The following is a 24,911-nucleotide window of genomic DNA, read 5'->3' as shown; positions in this document are numbered from 1 at the left end:
CTGTGTGGGGAAGATATTTCCAGACGGACCAAGTGTGTTTCCTGTTGTCCGTGAAGATTTAATAGCCCGTCAACAAACAGCACAAAATCATACTGGAACATCGTTTCGTCACGGGTTTAATTTTGTGTAAAGCTTCCATACAAACGTCTGTCCTCAGGTTGGCAGGGACAAAGTAGTTAAGTTACACGGCTGTGGCTGGCATGTGTGGGCATTCTAGCGTGTAAAGTTACCGAGGATGTGGAGGACAGGTACTGGTCCGAGTCTGGGGAGGGCAGCCAGACTCTGTTCCAGCACCCCACCAAAAGCTTCTCACACAAACTTCACTGCACGGCCCCACGCCGAGAAGCAGAGGCGCAGACGAGTGCGGGAGGAGGGCATCCTATCGAGTCAGCATGGTGTAAGTTAGAGGGAGGCAAAGCACGAAGGCTAAAGCTCTCTGTCAAATCCTCCAAGGAAAGAGTACTAGTGCGTTTGTGTGTATTTTTACGGATATACTGGCATCGTTGTATTAATAATAGCAATAATAATGTAATAGTTTAATGCTGCACTCATTAGTTACCTCTGCCTCCCATTCTACTTTTAAATACTCTAGGAACAACAAGTAGGCCTGCAGTGTGAGAGCGAAGTGCTCTAATAGGGTGATATGGTACTACAAGGTCATTAAGATAAGATGGGGCCTGATTATTTAAGACCTTGTATGTGAGGAGCAGGATTTTGAATTCTGGATTTAACAGGAAGCCAATGAAGGGAAGCCAAAACAGGAGAAATCTGCTCTCTCTTTCTAGTCCCTGTCAGGACTCTTGCTGCAGCATTTTGGATTAACTGAAGGCTTTTCAGGGAGTTTTTAGGACATCCTGATAATAAAGAATTACAGTAGTCCAGCCTGGAAGTAATGAATGCATGAACTAGTTTTTCAGCGTCACTCTGAGACAGGATATTTCTAATTTTAGAGATGTTGCACAAATGGAAGAAAGCAGTCTTACATATTTGTTTAATATGTGCATTGAAGGACATGTCCTGGTCAAAAATGACTCCAAGGTTCCTCACAGTGTTACTGGAGGCCAAGGTAATGCCATCCAGAGTAAGAATCTGGTTAGATACCATATTTCTAAGATTTTCAGGGCCGAGTACAATAACCTCAGTTTGATCTGAATTAAGAAGCAGAAAGTTAGCGGCCATCCAGGTCTTTGTGTCTTTAATTGATGCTTTCATTTAATAAAATTATTCAAACCTACACAGCCATCTGTGAAAATCAGTTGCTGTTCGTGCTGGAAAATCTGTCCAATGTGTCTAACTGGAAACAATCGTGCAAAGCAGAGTGGGCTAAAATTCCTCCACAGTGATGTGAAAGAGTCATTGGTTGTTAACTCAAACACTTGATTGGACGTCTTGAGGGTAGCACTACCAGTTATTGGGTTTAGGGGACAATTACTTTACACACTTTTGTGTTTGAACCGTGTTGACTTGTGACTTGTTCAGTGCTGTTTTAATGGACTCTGTCCATTATGGTGTCATAAATACAGTTATGAGAGAATAAATACATAGCTGAAGCTGCCAGTTAGACCAGCTCTGATGTTTCTGTTTGCAGAGTGCTGAAGGTAAAGCAGTAAAGTGGAGTGAGAAGCAGAAGATTGCTTATACCGGTCCTACACCTCCTGGGGCAAAGAAAGGTGACTCTCCTGTAACCCCCGTTGGCTTGGCTCTCTCTTCTCCTTGCAGGCTCTGAAAGTCCTTTTTCTTTTTCCCTACAGACACTAGCTTACCGTTCCCGTCTTGTTACAGTCCAGAGTATGTGGAGTCCAGCTGGTATCAGTGGTGGGAGAAAGAGGGATTCTTCAGTCCTGAGCAACACGTAAACATGTGATCTTGTTAAATCAAATTATTACCATTGCAGTTAGAAATGAATTCACTTTAATGCAGTTTTTTGCAGTTTCTATGAAACAAACTAAGTGATTAATCAGCTAAGCTTTCATATGTGATTTCCCTGCAACGTGCACGCTTTTTATTAAGTGATGCAGAAAATGGATGAACAGTTTTAGAGCACTGATCAGAAAACATACATCTGTATTTGTCACAGACAGTTTTCAATACATACAATTACTTCTACTTTGGTCATATTTTCAGGCATCAAAAGTGAACTTTATGTACTTTCTGACCATTGTCCTGCCAGCAGTGCTCTCTTTATTTGCTGTACAGCAGTTTGTTTTTTCTACAATAATTATTTTTATTGTAGAAAAAATATTGCTTTGCTTCTCCTGTTCATTTGACAGGAGAAGGCAGGTTTCTGTGGTTTCCTCCTGTGTTGTTTTTGCTTTGCTTTTTCTTTTTCTCTCACCAGGTGATGAAGCAGATTTTCAGTGTTTGTTTTTTTTTCTCCCTCCCTCTTCATCTCGAGTTTTTCCTCCTCTTCTCCCCAACTTCTCTGTCCCTCGTCTTTCCTGTCCCCTGGTCCTGTCCATTCTGATTGTAATAATTCAAAATAAATAAAAATAAATAAATAATAATAATAAAGGTTGAATAAAATATGACAATCACGTGGACCGGTATGGCAAAAAGCCATAATGATCTATTTGGGAAGGCCTATTTTTCTGGGCCTTCAGACAATCATTGTGATTGTAAGAACAGAAAAGTGCATCTTCCTCAGATGTGATCACGCTGCAAGCCTGACCACCTCAGAGTTGGTCAGAGCAATCTGATTGTATTTCATTTTTAATGTATTCAAGTTATCCAGGTAAAGGTGGCACGACAAGGAGCAAAAAAGTCTTCACTCAGTCTCAAAAGTCCACCTTAATGTTCCATTTCATTTGAATCTGAACGTGTGTTTTTTTTTTTTTTTTTTTTTTTTTTTTTTAAATCATTTCATTTTATTTGGGTTTAGAAGTCAAGTTAATATTTTCAATTATTAGAAAATATACGTTACTAAAGCACGAGCAACAGTACTACGATATATTACGATATATTTGATTACAGCAAAGGAAAAAGTTGCTCTTCAGAGCGAGTGTGCACACACACAAGTCATGTGTTTCCCTTCCTGCTCTCAGGAACGGCTGCCCCACGCTGTGGATCAGACCTTCTCTCTGTGTATTCCTCCACCAAACGTGACTGGGACTCTGCACCTGGGCCACGCTCTGACAGTAGCTGTAGAGGATGCACTGGTTCGATGGTAACTATCAACAGCAGAGCAGCATGTTTTCTTTGTTCTCTAAGCTCATCTGTTGATGGTTTGTATCCACCAGGAGAAGGATGCAGGGCTGCAGAGTGCTGTGGGTGCCTGGATGTGACCATGCAGGTATCGCAACGCAGGTACGCGTAATGACGGTTTGGCTCACATGTTCTCAGGTGTCTCTCAGAGTAACATCAAAGTATGGAAACTGCTAAAAATCACACATTTATATCAAATTCCATTTTTAAGGCTGAAGATTGTCGTTGCAACGCTTGTGGCACATGCTCAGTGCTGTAGAGTGTCGATGTGCTCGTGTTTTAGACGGTGGTGGAGAGGAGACTGCTGAGGCAAACAGGGAGGCACAGACGAGACTTTAAGAGGGACGAGTTTCTGGAGGAGGTGTGGAAGTGGAAGAATGAGTGAGTCCTCACATCTGGACTTCTGAGCACATCTGCTGTGTGGCCTACACAGTGTTTGCTGAGTTTTGAGCTTCTGTTGCAGGAAAGGAGACGAGATCTACCACCAGCTGAGGAAGCTTGGAGCTTCTCTGGACTGGAGCAGAGCCTGTTTCACTATGGACCCAGTAAGACTCGAGTCACACATGTTCCTGCTCTGGTTCCTTACTCTACGATTCAACGTGTTGATGGAGATTTACATATGAAGCCATCCCAGGAAGATAATCTCAACCATCCTAATGAGCTGATTTATGAAACTGTACAAATAACTGCAGCGGTACAAAGGGAGATGAATATGAAACTCTAGTGCGATGTAAGCACATACACCACATATACACGATGGGTAGAGATGATAAGTCATTCCTAGCGTCCCTGCTTCCAGTAAGGCAGATTTATTTATTTTTAGCCATCTCTGCCTCCTCACCACGGCGCACACACAGGCTCGTCTAAATGATTCAGAGAAATCTCACCATCCCGTGGCCATTAGAATTGCAGAGTGAAACACTGAAGTTGAGCTGTACAATTGGCTGTAGTGCTGAATGGGGGAAACATGAGCACCTTTAACTGTTTATCCTGCTTTTGTGATTTGATTTCAGGGTTTTAGCAGAGCTGTAACAGCAGCGTTTGTTCGTCTGTGTGACTCTGGTCTAATTTATCGCTCAGAGGGTTTGGTCAGCTGGAGCTGTGCCCTGGAATCTGCCATCTCTGACATAGAGGTGAGACAGCTTTACATAAATGGATAGCAAATTCAACAAGTGGACAGAATAATAGAGACAGTAATGTGTCTTCTCCCCAACCTAAAGTTACTCGTATCCATGGATCCAGACAGCTTTCATATTTATTAATAACTTGTATGTAAGTGGCTTTTTTATATAAGAAAGTGTATAAGGTTTTATTTTGCTTGGTGTTCCTTAGCACATGGACATTAATGTCGTCATATCTAAAACTAAAAGTTATGGGAAGAATTCCACTCAGAGAGACCATCTCTGTGCTGAAAACAGTACAAAATCTGCTCTTTGCCTCCATGTGAGCAATAAAACCTTCAGCATGTGTTTGCATGTCTAATGCTACAGTCTGATAATGTGACCCGATACAGGTGAAGCTCACACATGAGCACTCACTGTACGTTTTTTAGATTAGCTACAGAGCAGAGCGTCCCTCTGATGTAATATCACTTGAACTCATCATCAGGTAGACTCGAAGGAGCTCTCTGGCCGGACCATGTTGTCTGTTCCTGGCTATGAAAACAAGATTGAGTTTGGAACGATGCTGAGCTTTGCGTATCCCGTAGAAGGCCACGGTGCGTATCCGGGACCATCCTGGGATGTGGTGCATCTTATATTTTGTACATTGATCCTCTTCTCTGTATTTTAGACACCGAGGTGGTGGTCTCCACCACCCGTCCAGAGACTATGCTGGGAGACGTGGCCATAGCTGTTCACCCTGATGATCCTCGATACCAGGCCAGTAGTTTGAGATACTGTGGGAGTGTCTCAGTGGGAGTGGAAGTGTTTAAAATATTGCAGGACAAGCAACAATAAACAGTACAGATCTCCTACACCGCTTAGTGTATTGTAACTAGAGATGGACCGATCCGATATTACGTATCGGTATCGGTCCGATACTGACGTAAATTACTGGATCAGATATCAGCGAGAAATAAAAAATGTAATCCGATCCATTAAATATCAAAAAAACGCCTCACAAAACTTGCGACACGGCGTAACTCGGCTCATAACCGTAGCACGTCGGAGCAGTATGCCTCATGTGATAGAGCGGCTGTGTGTGTTTGTAGCCTCGCTAGCAAACCAGCATTTCATCTCCGAGGAAGTGATCCCAGAGAGAAGTAAAGCAAGTGTGTAAGTTCATCTCTGAATGTTTGTAAAGCGTTCCCATGTTAAGCTTAACAACCGATATATGGAGCGACTGCCTCTCTCTCTCTCCCTCTCCTGCTGCTACTTCAATCATGAAACTGATCAGCGATCAGCTGATCGGCTTTTCTGTGGCGAGTCCGTCTCTCTTCTTTGTTTTTGGCCCACTTTGCACCAGTAAGAGGAAACCAGCGGCTGAACAACAGCAGCACGTTTAAGCTTGATAAGCTGTTGTTAGAATGTATTTAATATTACTTTCTACACCAGGATCCTTTTCTACGCAGCTGACGGCTGGTAACTGTGCAGGGGCGGATCTAGCAAAGTTTAGCCAGGGGGGCCGATAGGGCATGAACAGGGAAAAGGGGGCACAAAGACATACTTTTCTTTCTTATTCTCATTTAAAATGTCTAGCTTTTAATAAATAATTATCTGAATCTTACACCCAAAGTTTTAATCTGATGTAAATGTATAGAAGTCCATTACTGTATATAGTAACTATAAAGTCTAATATACCCTAGTAAGCTATAGTACTTTTTCCTTTGGGAAGGTACGATCTGTGCAGTCTGCAATTCTGTAGAAGAAAGATGTTGAATCCATTTAACTATTCTTGAAAAATAATTTATTTCTGTGCATTTTTTTTCACCCTGCATCAAATTAAAGTTGATTACGTCGATTAAGCATCATGAGGTGGAGGGTGGGGGGTGGTTCCCTATTTTCTTTTGCTGGGAGTTTGCAACCCTATTAGTTAGGTTGCTTAATATTTCTGCTAAGTACTCTTTAAAATACCAGAATAGGGAGGATGGAGCAGGTTTAAGTTTATTAGATTGATCAGTGTTGCTGAACTATGAAATATTTTGGGTGCAGTGTATTTTTTACATACAGGTATAACAGAATAGCTTTAGTGTTGTTGTTTATTTAAACTTGAGGATGAACTTATACAAAATGCAGCAAGATATTAAAAAAACAGTTTTATTGATTAAAAAACACACTATATCGGATTCATATCGGTATCGGCAGATATCCAAATTTATGATATCGGTATCGGTATCGGACATAAAAAAGTGGTATCGTGCCATCTCTAATTGTAACATTAGTGAGCTGAAAACACAACGACTGTTCAGAGAAAACTTTAAAAGGGATGTGAGCAAGCACCGTAACACAATGGTGAGACACTACATCAGGCGTCCGTTCTTCGTACCTCGCTAAGTAAGTTAGCTGGATTTGATTGTTGACGATTTCGCGTGATCTTGGATCGTTCGGTTCTTCGAAGCTCATCTGGGACTTGCTGTCATAGCAACAGATCCGTAAGCGTAAACCTGCTTGGGAGCAGGTTTACTTTATGTAAACAGGATTAGATCGCGGCCACTCAGGTATGTCCGCTGCATTTATACGAAAGGAACAGCGATATTTCTCCACTGTTTTACCATAAATAAATATTATCAATGTAACTAAAGATAATGCAGTATTTGATTCTTTTATTGATTTCATACAGATACATACAGGTCATTTCCTAAAATAAGGGAAATGTACTATTAATCATTCTATTTCATGTATTTGATTATTTCAGATGTAATTCATATTTTAGAGTAGTAATAGTAAAACACTTCGTGTAATCAAGATGAGAGACCACGGCTATAAAAGCGAAGGTGGATTTGGGAAGTCTGTCGCAGCCATGTCCTGTCCGTTTGTACGCGAGCAAGGAAGGTGCAAGATTGATAAGGAGAGTTTACAGAATTCAGCGTATATTGCGGGATAGACAGGATCCTTTAGCTCAGCGCGACAGTGTGCTCATAGAGAGATACCGATTTTCCCGTCAGGGTATTATTTACTTAACCAACACACTCTCTCTCTCTCTCTCTCTCTCTCTCTCTCTCTCTCTCTCTCTCTCTCTCTCTATATATATATATATATATATATATATATATATATATATATATATATATATATATATATTATATATATATATATATATATATATATATATAGAGAGAGATAGAGATATAGAGATAGAGAGATAGAGAGATAGAGATATATATATAGAGAGATAGAGATATAGAGATAGAGATATATATAGAGATATATATATATAGAGATATATAGAGATATATATATATATAGAGATATATAGAGATATATATATATAGAGATATAGAGATATATAGAGATAGATATATAGAGATATAGAGATATAGAGATAGATATATAGATAGAGATATAGATATCGATATAGATAGATATCTATATATATATAGATAGATAGATGGATATCGATATATATATATATAGATAGATAGATAGATAGATAGATATCTCCCAACTTACTGTGCATGCTTCAGTCACCCCTTGCATGGGAACAGGTAAAAGTGATGGAGTGTTATGTAAAACTACACACAAAAAAACCCACAATGTCAATAAATGTCACAGTACAAAAAGCCGGGGTGTGACGAGGGGGTGCAGGACCACCACCTGTCTTTATTTGCTCTGCCCTTTTCTTGGTTGCTGTTATAAACAAACAAACAGATTATTTCAGGGTCTCTTTTCAGGAGACTAAAAGCAATATAAGTGATAAATATTACCATTCTGTAGAATATTCTTATATTTCACTTTTACTTGTTCCCATGTTCTAGAGGGTCAAAGTTGGCGCGATGATTTGATCTTGGATGTAGTAAGCGAGGTACGAAGAACGGACCCCAGGGGTGGGAATGTCCAGGCGTGGATGGCCGGCGTCCTGCAGGTTTTAGCTGTGTCCTCGATCCAACACAGCTGATTTAAATGACCTCCTCCACATGTCTTGAAGTTCTCCAGAGGCCTGGTAATGAACTAATCATGTGATTCAGGTGTGTTGACCCAGGGTGAGATCTAAAACCTGCAGGACACCGGCCCTCGAGGAGTTGGACACCCCTGCACTGCAGCATCAGGAAGCCTGGAGGCCAAACGAATGAACTGCAGGCTGGAAGAGTGGAAACTACATGAACAGCGTGACGCTTGTTTCACAGAGTGGTGTCTTTGCTTCTTCCAGACTGTTCACGGGAAGCACTGCAGACATCCTTTCACTGACAGACTGTTACCCATCATCACTGATTCAATGGTGGACGTGGAGCTTGGAACCGGTGAAGACCACACCTGACACCTGACGGGACACTGTTCCTGCGGATGTGTTCAGCCCTCTGATCCGTGGTATCCGCCCACTTCCTGTTTGTCTTTTGCAGGTGCAGTGAAGGTGACTCCTGCTCATGACCACACAGACTTCGTCCTCTCACAGAGACACTCCCTTCCACGCCTGACTGTGATTGCTGGCGATGGGACGATGACAGGGTCCTGTGGACAGTGGCTGGAGGTGCTGTGTTACCTGTTTGTATACATGTGTGAGTTTGTTGTGTGCTGCTGGTGCAGTTTGGTGTGTCTTTGGTTTTCACTTTTCTTTTTCTTTGTGAAGGGAGTGAAGCGTTTTGATGCCAGACAGCTCGTTGTGGAAGCTCTGGCTGAGAAAAGACTGTTCAGAGGAAGAAAAGATCATGCCATGAGTTTACCCATCTGCAGGTACAGCAGCGCGTGCACGCTCAACGTCTGAGTGTTTACTCTAAAGGAGCTGGATGGACTGTGTTGTGTGCAGCTTCTTTTCATTAGAGCGTTTTGTGCCAGCCGACACCACGGTACAGAGTTTGAACTGGTTTTTGTGTTGATGCATCGATTAACGGCAAATTAAAGGGAAAGCCTGAATGCTTGACCCTTGCAGTGACCAGCTCAGAGGGCTCTGCTTTGCTTTTGGGGAATTTTGCTGTCATGGGTTAGCTTCACTTGTCCCCCTGGAGCAGAGGTAAGTAATTATTTTCCTACAAAGCCACATGAGAAGCTGGGACTGCTGTGAGGGGCGCACAAATATATCCTGATCTCTTTATATGAAGCTTATTAGCCCTCATTAGTCTCTCATGTGGTCCCGGACCCCACATCAGTACAAAGCTGTCTATATGAGCACCATAAGGTGCTCATATAGACAGCTTTGTACAGTTAATTCATCCATAGGACAGCAGGGGGCACTGCAGGACTTGATGCAGAGTAAACTGTGGAAATCGTAATGGTCTACATTGGGGGTTTCCAACTCCAGGCCTGGAGGGCCGGTGTCCTGCAAGTTTTAGATGTGTCCTTGATCCAACACAGCTGATTTAAATAGCCTCCTCAACATGTCTTGAAGTTCTCCAGAGGCCTGCAGGACACCGGCCCTCGAGGCCACCTCTTGTCTACATAGTCACCAGATCTCACATATCAGGGATTTTGGACCAGTATAATAGCCACGACTCTTCATCACCATCTTCAAAACACCAAATCAGAGAATTTCTTTAATTTTTTTTAAAGGAGCGCTTCCACAGCTTTCCCGTGACTTGAAATAATGCCAAGATGCACTGAAGTAGTTCTTAAAGTATGTTTTTGCCATTTTATGCCTTTCTTTCCTTTAATTTGTCACCTGTCTATAGCTTCGCTCAGTCAACTCGATCAGCCAAGAAAAACATTCAGTCCTCTTCAAAATTAATTGTTTAAACAAGTGAAGCGTGCAGCTGTCTGCCTCTTTACTTTATATCCATCAACAGATTTTTGAATGCTTCGCTTGTTTCCATGTACAAATAGTCTTTTTTTTTTTTTTGTAATTCAGTTTTATTTATACAGTACCAGATGACAACAACAGTCTCCTCAAGGTGCTTTATATTGTAAGGTCGACCCTACAATAATAAATACAGAGAAAAACCCAACAATCATATGACCCCCTATGAGCAAGCACTTTGGCGACAGTGGGAAGGAAAAACTCCCTTTTAACAGGAAGAAACCTCCGGCAGAACCAGGCTCAGGGAGGGGCGGGGCCATCTGCTGTGATTGGTTGGGGTGAGAGAAGGAAGACAGGATAAAGACATGCTGTGGAAGAGAGACAGAGATTAATAACAGATATGATTCAGTGCAGAGAGGTCTATTAACAGATAGTGAGTGAAGAAGAAAAACTCAATGCATCATGGGAATCCCCGGCAGCCTACACCTATTGCAGCATAACTAAGGGAGGATTCAGGGTCACCTGGTCCAGCCCTAACTATATGCTTTAGCAAAAAGGAAAGTTTGAAGCCTAAGCTTGAAAGTAGAGATAGTGTCTGTCTCCCGAATCCAAACTGGAAGCTGGTTCCACAGAAGAGGGGCCTGAAAACTGAAGGCTCTGCCTCCCATTCTACTTTTAAATACTCTAGGAACAACAAGTAGGCCTGCAGTGTGAGAGCGAAGTGCTCTAATAGGGTGATATGGTACTACAAGGTCATTAAGATAAGATGGGGCCTGATTATTATTTATTTTTCCTGCTCATTTTCTTCTTTGTGGTTTCTCTTTCCTGATTCTTTTTCCCACTCTCCTCTCTGTTTTAGCCGCTCAGGAGACATCATTGAACCCCTTCTAAAAAACCAGTGGTTTGTCCGGTGTGATGAAATGGCAAAAAAAGCTGTGCAGGTCAGTTTACAGCTGTATCGATTCCATGACTTGCTTTCAAAAGTAAAATTGATGAAAAAGTTCCCGGGTCACTATCGTCACGGAGGTGTTGTCTTTCCCGGTCAGGCTGTCGAGGAAAGACGGCTGGAAATCATTCCTGAGTACTACACCAAGACGTGGAAGAACTGGCTGTCCAACATCAGGTAGTGTGGCAGCGTGTGTCGTCAGTGACATGTGTGAAATGACACCGCTCTAACAATAATGCAGCTCTTGTCACAGAACGTGTGGGTTGTGAACAATGTGCCTCTGTTTGCTGTGCAGTGACTGGTGCATATCCAGGCAGCTCTGGTGGGGTCATCAGATCCCTGCCTACAAAGTGATGCTTCCTAATTATGAGGGCCAACAAGAGGTTAGTGTGTGGGAAAACTTCCAAAAATAGCATGCTTGTGTTGCCTGAGATTGACAGATTCATGCAGAGGAACCTTGAACCAAAAGAAGGACTGCACAGAGTTTGTAGATTGTTTGGTGAATTATCTGATAATCCCTACATTGTACACCAGTGTCAGTCTGTTCCAGTCTGTAGTATAAGTGTGTGTGTGTGTGTGTGTGTGTGTGTGTAGGAGCAGTGGGTTTGGGGACACAGCGAGGACGAGGCCCGTCAGAAAGCTGCTGTCAAATATGGATTGAAGCCAGATGCCGTCACATTGACTCGGGGTGACTCACCTCCTTCCTGACCTTTAACCTGCTGCTGTATCTACACACTGTTACCTTATTATTTGTTCCTATTGTTATTTCTGTAAACCACTAATATGACTGTGCTACAGCCGGCTAAATGACGAGGCCAAGGATTCGCTGATCTAATGAGACACGATATGGACCTAAACATGTTCATGATTATTACACACTGCTGTGTAAAAGTATTTGTTGCCTACTTGATTGTTTGGTAGTTTTTTGGTGCATGTCTGTCACATGTTTCAGATTGTCAAACAGGTTTTAATGTCAGGCTAAAATAACCCAGTGGCAGCAGGCGTTTGGAGTCTGAAACCTGCTGCCACCCTCACAGTAAGAACTTGAGTGTTGTGTTGCTAATGAGTCTTTCACACTGAGCCAATCTTCGTTATAGAATTCTTTACATCGAGGGTGTTTTTGTGAGGCGACCCTTCCTGTTCTTGTCAGCAGTGGTTTCCTCTCACATGGAGGCCATGTTTGCCTGCTCTCATTCAGATTGTTGAATCATGAGCTCTGACCTTAACTGAGACCGAGGTCTTCTTTAGATGTTGTTCTAGGTTCTTCGGTCACCTCCTGGATGAGTTGTCAGTGCACTCTCTGAGTAATTTTGGCAGACCGGTTGCTCCTGTGAAGGTTCGCACTGTTTTCTCCATGTGTGGATGACTGATGGCTCTCACCGTGGTAAATGCCTGTGTACCCGTGTCAGACTCACAGATGTCAGTGATTGGATCGCGATGTGCTGGTGTTTGACATCTTTTGGCTTACTTCACTTTGTCTGCATTTCTTAATTCAACAGCTAGGTTTGGATAGCTTTTTTTTTTCCTGTAATAAATTTAAAAACAGTCTTTTTTTTTATTTACTCTGGTTACTTATGTCTAATATAAAACTGTGTTTGATGATCTGAAGCATGTGTGACAAAAATCCCAAAAACTAAGAAATCAGGAAAAAAGCCAAATGTGTCACATTAGAATTCAGTGTAATGGGTCCAGTTAGTGATTTACTGAGTTGGACAGTTGATGTTGAGATAAAATAAAAGAGTGTGAGGTGTGTCAGAATTCAGCTTCTACAGTTACACTGTTCCCTGTTTCAGACCCAGATGTCTTGGATACATGGTTTTCCTCTGCGCTCTTTCCCTTTGCCATGCTTGGCTGGCCAGATCAGGTACTGGACTTCCTCTGACTGAATGTGAAAAGAAGCAACCCTCATCCCTAACCTACCCACTCTTTCCACAGACCGCTGACCTGCAGCAGTTTTACCCTAACTCTGTTCTGGAGACGGGCAGTGACCTCATCTTTTTCTGGGTGGCCAGGATGGTGATGCTTGGAACAGAGCTGACCGGGCAGCTACCCTTTAAACAGGTTACTTATAATAATGAGAAAATGGACTACAGCCTCAGGATATCCTGTTATTTTATTTTTGTCTCTCATCCCGTTTCCTTCCTATCTCTTAGGTCCTGTTTCATTCACTAGTGAGAGATAAATATGGCAGAAAAATGAGTAAATCTCTGGGAAATGTCATCGACCCCTTAGACGTTATACACGGAGTCACTTTGGAGGTAATAAGGCCGTAATGACTGTCTGACATCCGCCTCACTCAGGGAAGAGCCTCGGCATCTTTAAACTAGTATCAGAAACATCATGTTAGCGTGCTTCAGCAACCTGTCTGTTTTTGCGCTCTGTTTTAAGGAAATGGTTACATTTTATTCACTTTTTTGCTCATTCTAGACATCTTAAAGAAAAGCAGTTATTCATTTGTCTTTACTGCTACAGCGCGGTGCAGCTCTGGAGCTAACAACAGCTGGCGAAAGGATGCATTTTCATTTTATCTCACAAACCTCTGAGTTGCTCCGAAGATGCATAGCAGAGTTGAATGCAGTACAGCTGTCACCGCGGCACAGAGACAGCCGTCTGTTCTTCACCTTAAACGTTGTGTTGTGAAAGTTTTGCTGTCCTCCGTCCTCTTAGACACTTCAAGGAAAAGTGAAGGAGGGGAACCTTGATCCGAGGGAGCAGCTGGTTGCCATGGAAGCACAGGTCAGCTCCCCTCCCTCCCGTCTCGTTCTTTCTCTTTATTCCCACTCTTATCTGTCTGCTACATCTGCTTCCCCACAGAGGAAGGACTTCCCCGTGGGGATCCCAGAGTGTGGGACCGATGCTCTGCGCTTTGCCCTTTGCTCTCACAAAATGCAGGGTGAGTGAGTCCCTCCTCTTATCTGACGGGAAACCCTTTGTCAGAGCGAATGAATGTGGAAGACAGTGTCAGGGGAAAGAAGATGTGATGCATATGTTCACTAGAGTTAAAAGTGACTGAATAACATATTATTGATCCCTATTTCACATAAAAGCCAGCCGTCATTACAACACAGAAGGTTAAAACCATGTCGGGTACCTTCAAGTAGCTTATGAGATGTTATCAGGGTGATAACCATATCATCTTTCATCACAGTCAGAGGTTCCTAACTAGTAACTAACTGCTGGAGAGCAGAACATTCAAACAAGTGATCCATGTTAGACCAGTGGGCTGCTTCTTTATCTTTTTACTGTGTGTAACATTTTCACTTTTGCCTCTTGTCAGGAGAAGACATCAGTCTGTCCGTCTCTCAGGTTCTGAGCTGCAGACACTTCTGTAATAAGATGTGGCAGACCTTAAGGTTCACATTGGGAGTGCTGAGTGAGAACAGAGCAACAGTGGAAACCATAGCAAAGGTACAGCAAGAACGATCTTAGACGGACATTTCGAGCGCTTCTTTTTACCTTATAGACTTGTTGTTGTTTGAAAAAGGCTTCTCTGACAGGATATTTTTGTTTGCATGTAGGAGCCTGTGTGTGCGTGCGTGAGTTTTTTTTTTAAAGGATGCACTGAGCCTACATGTCAAAGAGTGAGCACTGTGAGCTGTGTTGAATGTAACACGAGTGCAAAAATAGAGGAAAGTGTTTTTGTACAAAGACTGTCAGAGGTTCTCTATAGCAAGGGAAAGAAGTTGGTCCCTTATAAACACTACTTTAGCATTTTCTTTCTGAGAGCGACAGGAATATTTAAAGTTTACACGACGTCCTCCTCTGCACTCAGGGAAAAGAACAGTTTGTGTCGCTGAGCAGGAACCTGATATGTCCAAGAACAACTGCAGAGGCCCGGGCTGGAGTCCCGGGGCGTCTCCATGGTCCTGTCAAAAAATAAAGGCAGTCTAAGGCTACGTTCACACTGCAGGTCTTAATGCTCAATTCCAATTTTTTGATCAAATCCGATTTTTTTGTCTGCTTGTTCACACTACAAATAAAATGCGACAGCAAACGCGCTCTAGTGTGAACGCTCAAAGCGACCCGCATGCGCAAAAGAAGACGTCACACACAACGCGCTCTGTTTAGACCCAGAGCAAACAATATTGTTTGACTGATGGCCCTTAATATAAAGACTTCGGACTTTACGTTTCCCAATTTTGCTTTAAGTTATTTTGTTATTTACATAATAATGTAAATAACCTAATAATTATCCTTATTGCTGTTTTAGAGGAGCGGTGCTTCAAAGGATAGTTGCAGATTTCTGTCAGAATCTGCAGATTATACAGTACAAATAAAATGTTCACGTTTCTCCAACGTTGTCTTCCCAACAGTTTCACTAACATCTACACTGGATGGCCAGGAAGCGTTCACGATGTCTTCTCCGGCGCTGATAATTGGCGTCTGTCTTGTGTCAGTGACGTAAAAGACGGATTTAATGCGACATGACCGTTCAAACAGCAGTCGCTTTCTAAAACATCGGATATGTATCGGATTCAGTACCACATACGAAAGTGACCCAGATCGGATTTGTGCCGTTCACACTGTCATGATCGGAGATGGGTCGCATAGGGTCAGAAAAGTCGGATTTGATGCGCTTTCGCCTGCAGTGTGAACGTAGCCTAATACAACAACACTGACTGACTCACACAGAGTGATCAGGTCAGCTGACCAGTTACCATGGAGCTCTTTGACTCAATAAGCTATCTCGCTGATCCTAAAACATCATTTTTTTGTTTTTTCCGTTGAGTTGGACTCAAAGCTGGAGGGAACTCGCGTTGTTTTTCTTCACAACAGAGGGACCAAACATGCACACCACGAGAAATACACCAGGTTCAAATGAACTACAGTTCTCCTCAAATATCAAAATACATCAGTATTACAAAGTTGACAGCTCAACTTTGTTTTAACGGCGTGGACACTGAGCATGACACGCTGACAGGAACACTCCCACTTTACAAACAGCTGTGCAGTCTCTCAGAGGTTTGAGGTGTGTGAAATCTGACATGTGTGTTTGTGTCAAACTGTTTTACACACTGTTTGACAACGTGGAGTAAAAGACATGCGAATTCAACTGAAAAATGTTTACTTTTATCATCTTCTTCTAGTCTGTGGCATCATAAACTTGACTGTGTACACTGGAAGCACCTGTAGCCTTTTACAGTGTTTGCCTCTCTGCAGACAGCTCCTCTGAGCAGCATGGACCGCTGGATCTGCTCCAGACTCCACAGCACGGTTGGACAGTGTGAGCAGGCCTTTGACGCTTATGAGCTCCACACAGTCACGTCTGCCCTGTATTCCTTCTGGGTCCACAGCCTGTGTGATATTTACATGGTGAGGAGCACAACTGTCCCAGGACATGCGTAGACTTCGATCATCCCAACAGACCAGATAAGATCGTTACTGGTATCCTTTGTATCTCCACTGATCTTCTTACTGCTCTGTCTGAAAAAGACAATGTGATATATTTATTTGGTTTCTCCATGGAAACGTGGAGGCTCAAAGCTTAATGCAAAGAGATTAACCTAATTAAGACTAAAGTGTTAGAGCTAAGTCAGCAGTTAGCCCAGCACTGAATGAGCTGCTGTCACTTTGCTCTGTGTGTATTTGCAGGAGTATATAAAGCCTCTGCTGACCCAGCAGGACCAGGAAGCCGTCCTCACCACCGACGCAGAGCACAGTGGTGACGTGAGGCAGGCGGCCATCGCTGTTCTCTATCACTGTGTGTCTGTGTCCTTGGCCCTGCTCTCCCCCTTCATGCCGTTCATCACTGAGGAGCTGTGGCAGAGACTTCAGCCATTTGCACCCGAAGCTGCTGCACAAACCAGCCTGTGTTTACAGCCGTACCCCCACTCTGCTCAGTTGGTAGGACTTTCTGAGGTTTTCAAGTGTTTGTAGCCCTCAAGCAAAGCACCTTTTTGTCTTAAATAATGCTTAAAAAAAAAAACAAAAAAAAAACCCCTGCTAACATGCATTAATGTCTGGATTTTTGAAAATTCAGAGTTTCTACCAATCTCAAATTATTCCAGTCACAGTAAACCAAGTACAAGCTTGGCAGAAATCTCTCTCCTGTCAGAGATGAAGAGCAGAGACAGATCCAAACCATGTTCAGGCAAACTTTAGACACTAAAACTCACAGCAAGCAGAAGGAAACAGAACGTGACTGTTGGTGCTTATTAGGTGAGCTTCACCCAGATAAATTTACTGTAATTATACTGTAATTCAAGATTTTAATAACATTTCAGTGACAAATATCACCGGAGAAGCAGATAATATTGATCACACTGCCCAGTTTGTACACCCACAGACTGAGGGACAGTAAATAAAGTCCAGCTGACAGCAGCAGTAATCTTAAGTCTAGAATTCTAATTAGCCACTGAGCCTCCTCCCAGAACAGCTCACCTAAGCCTGGTGTGGCCAAACACTTCATCTGGCTCTTCTGCATGTGGAAGAGCAGCAGCTCGACTCTGAGCCCCTCACCGAGCCCCTCACCCTCTCTCTAAGGCTGAACCCAGGATTGCTCTCATCTCATTATTTCAGTCATGACCCAAAGCTCATGATCCTAGGTGAGGGTATGAATGTAGATGGACCAGCGACACCTTTGCTTTCACATTTGGCTCTTTCTGAATGTGAGTGTGTCACCACAATACAACAGACCAGTTCAGAGTGTGCACTGTCACTCCTGCTCTCCTTACTTAAATCGTTACAGTGAGCACTCCACCCTTCTCTGACTAAGGACCGTGGTCTTGGACTTGCAGCTAATTTTCAGCCAAGCTGCTTCGATTTCAGCTGCAAACTCTGAGAAGCCAACAACACCACATGAAAAAAGCGAAGACGAGATTCTGAGGCCACTGAGTGAGGTCCCCTCTGTCCCACCTCAGAATTCAGTAAATAAAAATGCTGAACAGAAAGAATAAATCTGACTTATTACCAACAATGTGGACCAAGCTCTAGCAACACTTGTACAGAGCCTGGATAACTCTTAACATCGAGCCCAATACAACGTATTCCTCAGCAATTCCCCACAGGATACCCAGAGGGATGCGGTTGAATGCCTTCTCCAAATCCACAAAGCACATGTAAACTAGTTCGGCAAACTACCATGAAATCTCGAATATCCATGAGAGGAGGAAGAGTCGGTCCAGCATTCCACAACCACAATGAAAAGATGGACTCACACCTCCAGTACCCTGGCATAGGCCTTCCCAAAGCCTGAGGAGTGTGATCCTCGACTTCTGTGGAATGTTGCAGAGGCGTGTCAACCAAGACAGTCCTACAACATGACCTGAAAAAGAAAAGATGAAAACTTGCACAAAGCAAACAATAAAAAACTTATTTGTGGGACGAGCAAACGCAAATCAGTGGAGTCAGACGTGCCTGCAGAAAGGCACAGAGAGAAAGAGCCAAAGAAGTGGAAGCACAAACCGGGGAAAAGAGAAGGTGCAAACTTGGTAACATCCAGTAGTTGCAAATGAATGCATGCTGATAAAAGAGAGAAAAAGCTCTACTGTGGCATAACTAAGGTCACATGATCCAGCCCGAATAATAAGCTTCATCAAAACTTTTATTTTTTACTGAGGGTTTTCTCCCCACTAACCTGCACACTGAGATGCTTTCTTAGTCCAGGACTGAAAACTGGCCCAGAGTTATTAAAAGTAGCTTACACAGAGGAATGCACAGGATCCTATACAACACTGTCCATGTACTTCAGCTGATGTGTTAGTTTTCTAACCTCCCTGTCCTTTCCATTCTCACAGGCACACTGGCATTTTGCCGAAGAGGAAAGAGGTTTCCTGCTGGTACAGGAAGTGATCCGAGTGGCCCGTTCTTTACGAGCACAGTGTGGCATAACCAAAGCAAAACCTGACAGTAAGTCAACACAAGAAGACATAACCATTATCACACTGGCACTTCCACTGGCAAATGCTTGAAAGCAAATATAGCAACCCAGTTAAGTTTTGTTACTATGCAAAAGTCTTGAGTCACCCGTGATTTCTTCACTTTTTGCCAGGAAAATGGGGAAATGGCTGCAGCGATTTTTTTTTTTTAATTTATTTTTTTTAATATCTGCAAACCTTTATGGAGATACAGCACAGAAGTCAAAGTCAGAGTTTGTGCAATATTAACAGGCTTGAAAGTCGATATTCAGTAAGACCAGCTTTACTCTTCACAGCCTGAGCTCTCTGAGACAGGTCTCTTTAAAAGTATCTTCAGGAATAGTTCTCCAGGCTTCTTGAAGAACATTCAGAGTTTTTCCTTGGATATTTCTGCCTCTTGTTCTGTTATCTGTCAGGATGATCCCACACTGCTTCGGGATCTGAGGAGGCTAGTCCACGACCGATGATGTCCGATTGTATTCCATTTCATTTTTTTTCTATTCGTTAGACTTTCACTGCCTCACCAGTCTTTTGGGGATCACTGTCAGGCTGAAATGAAGCTCTTGCCAATTGGATGCTTTCAGGATGACGTTATATAATGGATCAAACTCTGATGGTACTTTTCTGCCTTTGCAATTCCATTAATTTTGATGTCCACACCCACTGGCTGAAACGCAGCCCCAGAGGTCGAGGGCCATGTTTTACAGATGGCTGTAGACCTGCACTGTTCACCTCTACCTGATGTTCTCTGAACAATTCAGTGATTTGAACCAAAAAGTTTCAGATTTGGATTTCTCTCCATCAGACACGTTTTGATTGTCAGTACACGTCTTGCATAATTTTCATGCCTTAGTTTTGTTTTGTTTTTCTCCGCTTCATTAAGAATGACTTCTTGACAGCTACACTTCCACTGAGACCATTTCTGGCAGTAGATGGACCAGTAAATGCATGATTTTTCAGGTTTTGTTTCAGCTCTTTGCTAGCGCAGTATGTTTTGCATACTAATATATGCCAAGTTTTTAACTTACAGCTTTTTAGGAGTCATCTTGTTTGTGTAAAAATACCAGTTGGACGTGTATTAAATAGTATCTTTGGTATTTTTCTTAGACTCGGCTCAAAAATTGGAACAAATTGTGTTTTTGGCACGCTGCTTGTAACAAAGTGCCAAAGGCCTCACTTAAAATTGGTTCTTTGCTAAGTTGCCTGTTATGTGTAGACACAACACTGGTTCTTAACTTTGGAGTCTTTTTTTGTTTTTGTTTTTTAATGCGTGAATTATTCAGAGGTCAGAGGTTCAACAAACAAACATAAAACATTCCTTTGAAAATGGTCAGGTATGAAGACTGAGTATGAATATGTGTAACAAAGTAGCCAAACTCTGAACGTCTTCTGAAAGCTGGAGAGCTTTTGTTCCAAACCATTTCAAACTTACAGCTGAGTCTAGCTCCTTGGGAGCAAATTATAGAGCAATGAGTTGTGGCTCGAGACTTGAGCACTACAGTCTAAAAATATTAAGAAAATAATAAAAAGGATTATTTAATTTATTTAAATCTTGATTGTTTCAGTGTGGGCAGTGTGTTCGCCCAGCCAGGCCGAGGTCCTCCTTCGCTTCGGGTCAGCGATTAGGACTTTAAGCCGAATCTCCGACCTTCACATCTGCTGTTCTGACACAGACGGTATCCCCCTGTCTGTTCACTCCACTTCTCCGCCCAAAACAAGCCTCGTTGGTGTGGTGGACCACACATGTCAGCTACATCTTCACTTTCAAGTATGTGTCGGGCTTCTTCTGCATGAAGCATAACTTCATTGTTAATGAAATAACTTTGTGTGTTGGACTGACTGACAGTTTAGTCTTTCATTTCTTAAAACAAACTTTTAGAAATGAGAGTATTGGGATTATCATCTGACATACTGTGAATGAAATTATATGAACCCAATCTGTAATGCATAGGATTTAATAAGTTAGGAGCAGTCAGGTTACGCTAATAACTTGATTGGTTGATCATCACCAAGTGTGCAGTTTTGGCAGTTTGCTGGCATGAACACCATGATCAGTAGTGGGTCAACTACCCTCTTACGCAGTACAGATTATAATATTAATATCTGGAACCCTCCACCTTTGGCCTTAAAACTGAGGAAGCTTCTCAGACGAGAGGTGAAATGTCTTCAAGAAACTTAGAGAAGTTTCTCTCCAAGCTTTTTAGATCATCAGGAGAGCTTTCAGATGAAACCACTGAAGACCATGAGCTCCTCTGTACACAGACGAGTCAGAGGTGAGGGCATCTGTCCCACAGCCAAGCCTGGAGTCATGCATCGGGACAATGTACCCAAACACAGTCAAGGTGCTGCAATATCCCAGTCACGGTGTGGACCTGAACTCCATTGAAATGCTGTGGCAGGACCTTATGAGAGCTGTGTTTAAATACATGCACGCACGTAATCTATGAGTATTAAATGTCATGTGACCTTTGCTTAAGCAAATCTAATAACTCTTCAGAGAAGCACACATTGTTAAAGTCATGTTTGCATTGTGATGAGAATCCCATCCTGTTCCTGTTGAATGTTTTTGCAGTGGTGGTGAGGATGTTGGTCATGTCTAACGTACTGTGTTGTGTCTCTCAGAGTGGAATGAACATTGAGAAACAGATTGTGCAGCTCTCTCAGCGCAGAGACAGGCTCGGCCCAAAGCTGGATGAAATCCTTGCCAGAGTCCAGTCTCCAAGCTACCTCACCAAGGTTCCTTCTCATATCAGAGAGCAGATGGACAGTAAGGTGGGCACTGTGCAGTAAGGTGAATGAGACCTGCAGCGGCTCTGTTTATAACTTCTTCACTATATCTGAGTCAGGTTTATGTTTTGGAGAGGGAGAATCAAAGCTCGGGGAATGGCACTGCTGCTGTGTCACACTCTAACCAACGGATGGTTGTAGAGTGGTGCACTGAACATTTCAAAGACTGATGCTGAGATTTGGCTGATAAAATAAAAATTACAATTTAAAATAGTAGATTATATCAAAACCACGTACATATACGTACATTCTTCCACTCTTTCCACACAAAAACCTCGAATCCTGCTGTGGCAGAATGAGGAGCCACACACCAGCTTTGCACGTTCTGGTGCTTTTTATTCGTTTCCTCCTTCAAAGCACGAGCAGCTGTTCAGCTGCCCTGCACACACCTCCGCCCTCCAGTCCCGGCACCATCCTTAAAGGGGGGGGCGTGGTTTGGTGATGGAGATCAGGTGCGTATGACACCACACTCTGAACCCACTGCTCCACCCGCCCACTGCAGCTGAGCCACACACACCCCTTACCTGCTAGGACAAAACAGCCCCCAACCCCCTTTTTGAGGCATCAGTCTGCAGAACAAAAGGGAGAAAAAGGCTAGGCGTGTCGAGCAGGGGTTCTCCACAGAGAGCTTTCTTTACCTGCAATAAACAGGCCGCGGCAGGATGCGATGGCTGCCGTTTTATCCACCTGTGCCCTCCCCACAAGTGGTTCCTCAGATACTGTACCTCCCTCCGTCCAACTTCACACACATCTGAATTTTTGTGTGGGCTTAGACCAGTTTTCTTTAATCATGTCCAACGCCTCCAGCAGCTTTCTCCCAAACAGTGAATCAAAGGGAGAAGACGTTCATGGCCAAACCAACAGCCACATCCAGACTGGTTGGGTGGTGGCAGCAGACCCACTCCGCGGCTTCTGCGGAAAGCCCTGCGATGAACTGTTCCTTATACCACCAGCTCTACGATGCAGGCCTCAGCGGGTAACCAGCCAGCTACCAGGTTCTCCAGTATTTTTGTCTGGGTCTAAGACTGGTCCCGCAGCTTCTCCCACTGGTGGTGAAACACTGCCACTTGCTCCCTCTGCTCTCTCTAGCCACGATCTCAGCCATCATCCGGGCCAGCGTCTCAGTTGGCTGGGCTGGTTGTGGTTCCGTCGTGCTGCGGCTGGGTTTTGGCATCACTGTGACAGGATGAGGACCCACACACCAGCTTTGCACGTTCTGGTAGCTTTTATTTCTAAGATTTTTCCTCCTTCAGAAAGCACAAGCAGGTATTCATCTGCTCTGCACACACTTGCATACACACCTCGCCCCTCCGGTCTCAGCACAATCCTTAAAGGGGAGGCTGGCTCACTGATGGAGATCAGGTGCATGTCAGCCTCCCCTGACACCACTCCTCCACCCCTCCCCTGCAGCTGAGCCACACCCCACCACACATACACGGTGGATCTCCTCCTAAGCCTAGGCCACACTCAATTTTAAAATGCACAGTCATCTTAAGCTAATATGTGGCTTCCTGCTGTGGTTATGCAATCCTGTGAGATTTTGCACAGTGAAAGCAAGGAAACACATGTAAATGCTAATGGTGTCATCAAGCTGTTGCTGTAACATTGTGCAGAACATTGTACATTCACTTTGTGAGTTCATACTAGCACTGTATCTGTGTATTTTCATATGTTTTACTCTGTGTGTGCAGGTGTCTGCTTTGGAGCAGGAACTGAAAACTGTTGAGGATCAACTGAAATTGCTGCAAGAGATGCAAACAGCAGAATAACTGAAGCCTTTACAGTAGCTGTGTGGACTGCTCGAGGAAAAAAACTGCTGTTTCATTATTTATAATATTATCTGAGTCAAAAATATGAACTTTATATTACTGTAATGGAGTTATACACTGTATAAGTACCAGTCCTGTCTGACTCCAGGTGTTTTGAGCATAGTGGAAGCATCTGCATTTGATCTGTTGCTCTTATTCCAAAAATATTGTCTTCTGTTCTGGCCTTTTAAAAACTCTGATTATAAAATAATTTTTATGATCAACCTTTCATTTTCATTGTGTTACCATGAATGTATTTCAAATCTGAATATTGCTGTGGGAAAGCACTTTTTGAGTATATCATCATTTAGACCCCAGAAGAATCATGGAGCGAATTTAGGAGGCTAAATAACTAACATGCAAACTAAAACAGCAGTTAATCTATTGATAGAAAATAATTATATCCTTTAAATTCCATTTTTTTTAAAAATACACTGATTAGAGACGAAATGTAGAAAGCTAACTTTGAGTGTTCATACAGAAATTCATCCTCTTACTTTGCTATAACCAGTAGGAACCAAGTCAGCACTCGTATCTAATGACAGAATGAAGGTTTTCCTGCACAGCTTCACCTTCTCACAAAGAGCATGGACAAGAAGAGCGGTCTGAGATCAAAGCTCAAGCAACACTTGGTATAAAGATCAGCTTTATTACTTCACCGACATGTTTCAGCCTGTGGGTTTCATCGGGGTCGTCAAGAACTGCCCATATTTCACAGCCATGCTTTCCACAGGTTAACAGTCCTAGTTATGGTGGTTTTGTGTAGCTGCAGACGTTCCCTGTTTGTCTGTCATGCAGGCGGTCAGTAGCTGTGACAGTTTGCCAGAAAACAGCTTTTACCCAAATTCTGAAAACAGACTATCCAAAAGTTATTAACCTCAACAGCTCACAACTTCAACAAGAAAAGTAAAAACACTCCCAGGGATTCTACCCATTCATGAGCAGGTTGCACCGTTGTTAAGAAGTGCTCAGCCAAACACCCTGAGTGAGTGTTGGAAGACCTTTCCAAGCTTCTCCCCCAGTTGCAGCTGGGACAGGCTGCGCACACTCAGATGTACATACTTCCTGGCACATTTGTGATTGTGCCGAGCAGCGAGCCTTAATTTTAGCTGGAACGTATCAGCTTTCCTAGAAAAAAAGAAAGAAGCTCGAGATTATGCCATAGTCCTAGTTCCAAACATATGCTGTTTGGAACTAGGTATTTGGTTATCTTGTTTAACCACTGAAGTGAGGAAACTTTTTTTTCACATTTATTCAAACGGTGTTTTAACTTAAAAGCTTTAGGGTTACATCTAGGTTACAGCTTGGCGCAGTAGTAGTGATGATTTAGCTTTGGAGTTGGACTACTGGGAATAATTGCAGTCTGTGGAAGTTGATAACAAAAGGAAACCGCTGTTGGCCAAGGAGAAGTCAAGAAGGTAACTGGAGGTCCATGACTTCCTGGATGAACACCACTGCCAGTACATGAAGTGAGTAAGTCTCCTCGTG

The 24,911-nt window shown here is 43.0% G+C and overlaps 1 protein-coding gene across 6 annotated transcripts; it reads left to right on the top strand.

Annotated features, from left to right (window-relative positions):
- The first annotated feature begins 32 nt into the window (after nt 1–32).
- vars2 (valyl-tRNA synthetase 2, mitochondrial) lies at nt 33–23,654 on the top strand. 6 transcript variants are annotated; one of them, XR_002057960.2, is made up of 29 exons: nt 33–397; nt 1,589–1,670; nt 1,752–1,852; nt 3,042–3,163; nt 3,237–3,303; nt 3,485–3,582; nt 3,665–3,746; nt 4,215–4,334; nt 4,810–4,918; nt 4,993–5,081; nt 8,509–8,599; nt 8,699–8,826; nt 8,926–9,029; nt 10,886–10,967; nt 11,073–11,149; nt 11,268–11,355; nt 11,567–11,660; nt 12,766–12,836; nt 12,908–13,033; nt 13,126–13,230; nt 13,640–13,708; nt 13,787–13,865; nt 14,250–14,380; nt 16,133–16,285; nt 16,565–16,816; nt 18,709–18,820; nt 20,394–20,596; nt 21,025–21,600; nt 23,307–23,467. XR_002057960.2 is itself a non-coding variant. In XM_019350571.2 (29 exons), the coding sequence occupies exons 1-28, from the start codon at nt 236–238 to the stop codon at nt 21,616–21,618; spliced, it is 3,165 nt and encodes a 1,054-aa protein (XP_019206116.1). In that variant the 5' UTR covers nt 33–235; the 3' UTR covers nt 21,619; nt 23,307–23,654. The 6 variants fall into 6 exon arrangements, 3 of the variants coding, with proteins under 3 accessions (XP_019206116.1, XP_019206115.1, XP_019206117.1); XR_002057962.2 differs by lacking the exon at nt 23,307–23,467 and having other exon boundaries at nt 21,025–21,170; nt 21,451–21,590; XR_002057961.2 differs by lacking the exon at nt 23,307–23,467 and having other exon boundaries at nt 21,025–21,192; nt 21,451–21,583.
- The last annotated feature ends 1,257 nt before the right edge of the window (nt 23,655–24,911 follow it).

Source organism: Oreochromis niloticus, linkage group LG22, assembly GCF_001858045.2.
Source record: "Oreochromis niloticus isolate F11D_XX linkage group LG22, O_niloticus_UMD_NMBU, whole genome shotgun sequence".
In the NCBI taxonomy this organism is placed as follows: Eukaryota; Metazoa; Chordata; class Actinopteri; order Cichliformes; family Cichlidae; genus Oreochromis; species Oreochromis niloticus.
Note: the sequence above shows the minus strand (reverse complement) of the source record. Positions and strands in the feature narration are given on the sequence as shown.

Bases quoted from the DNA above. Each gene is read 5' to 3' on its own strand.
- vars2 (XM_019350570.2), top strand. From the start codon at position 236: ATGTGGAGGACAGGTACTGGTCCGAGTCTGGGGAGGGCAGCCAGACTC. The intron at 13,709-13,786 runs GTCAGCTCCCCT...GCTTCCCCACAG, and splicing joins TGGTTGCCATGGAAGCACAG to AGGAAGGACTTCCCCGTGGG. The intron at 20,597-21,450 runs GTATGTGTCGGG...TGTGTCTCTCAG, and splicing joins AGCTACATCTTCACTTTCAA to AGTGGAATGAACATTGAGAA.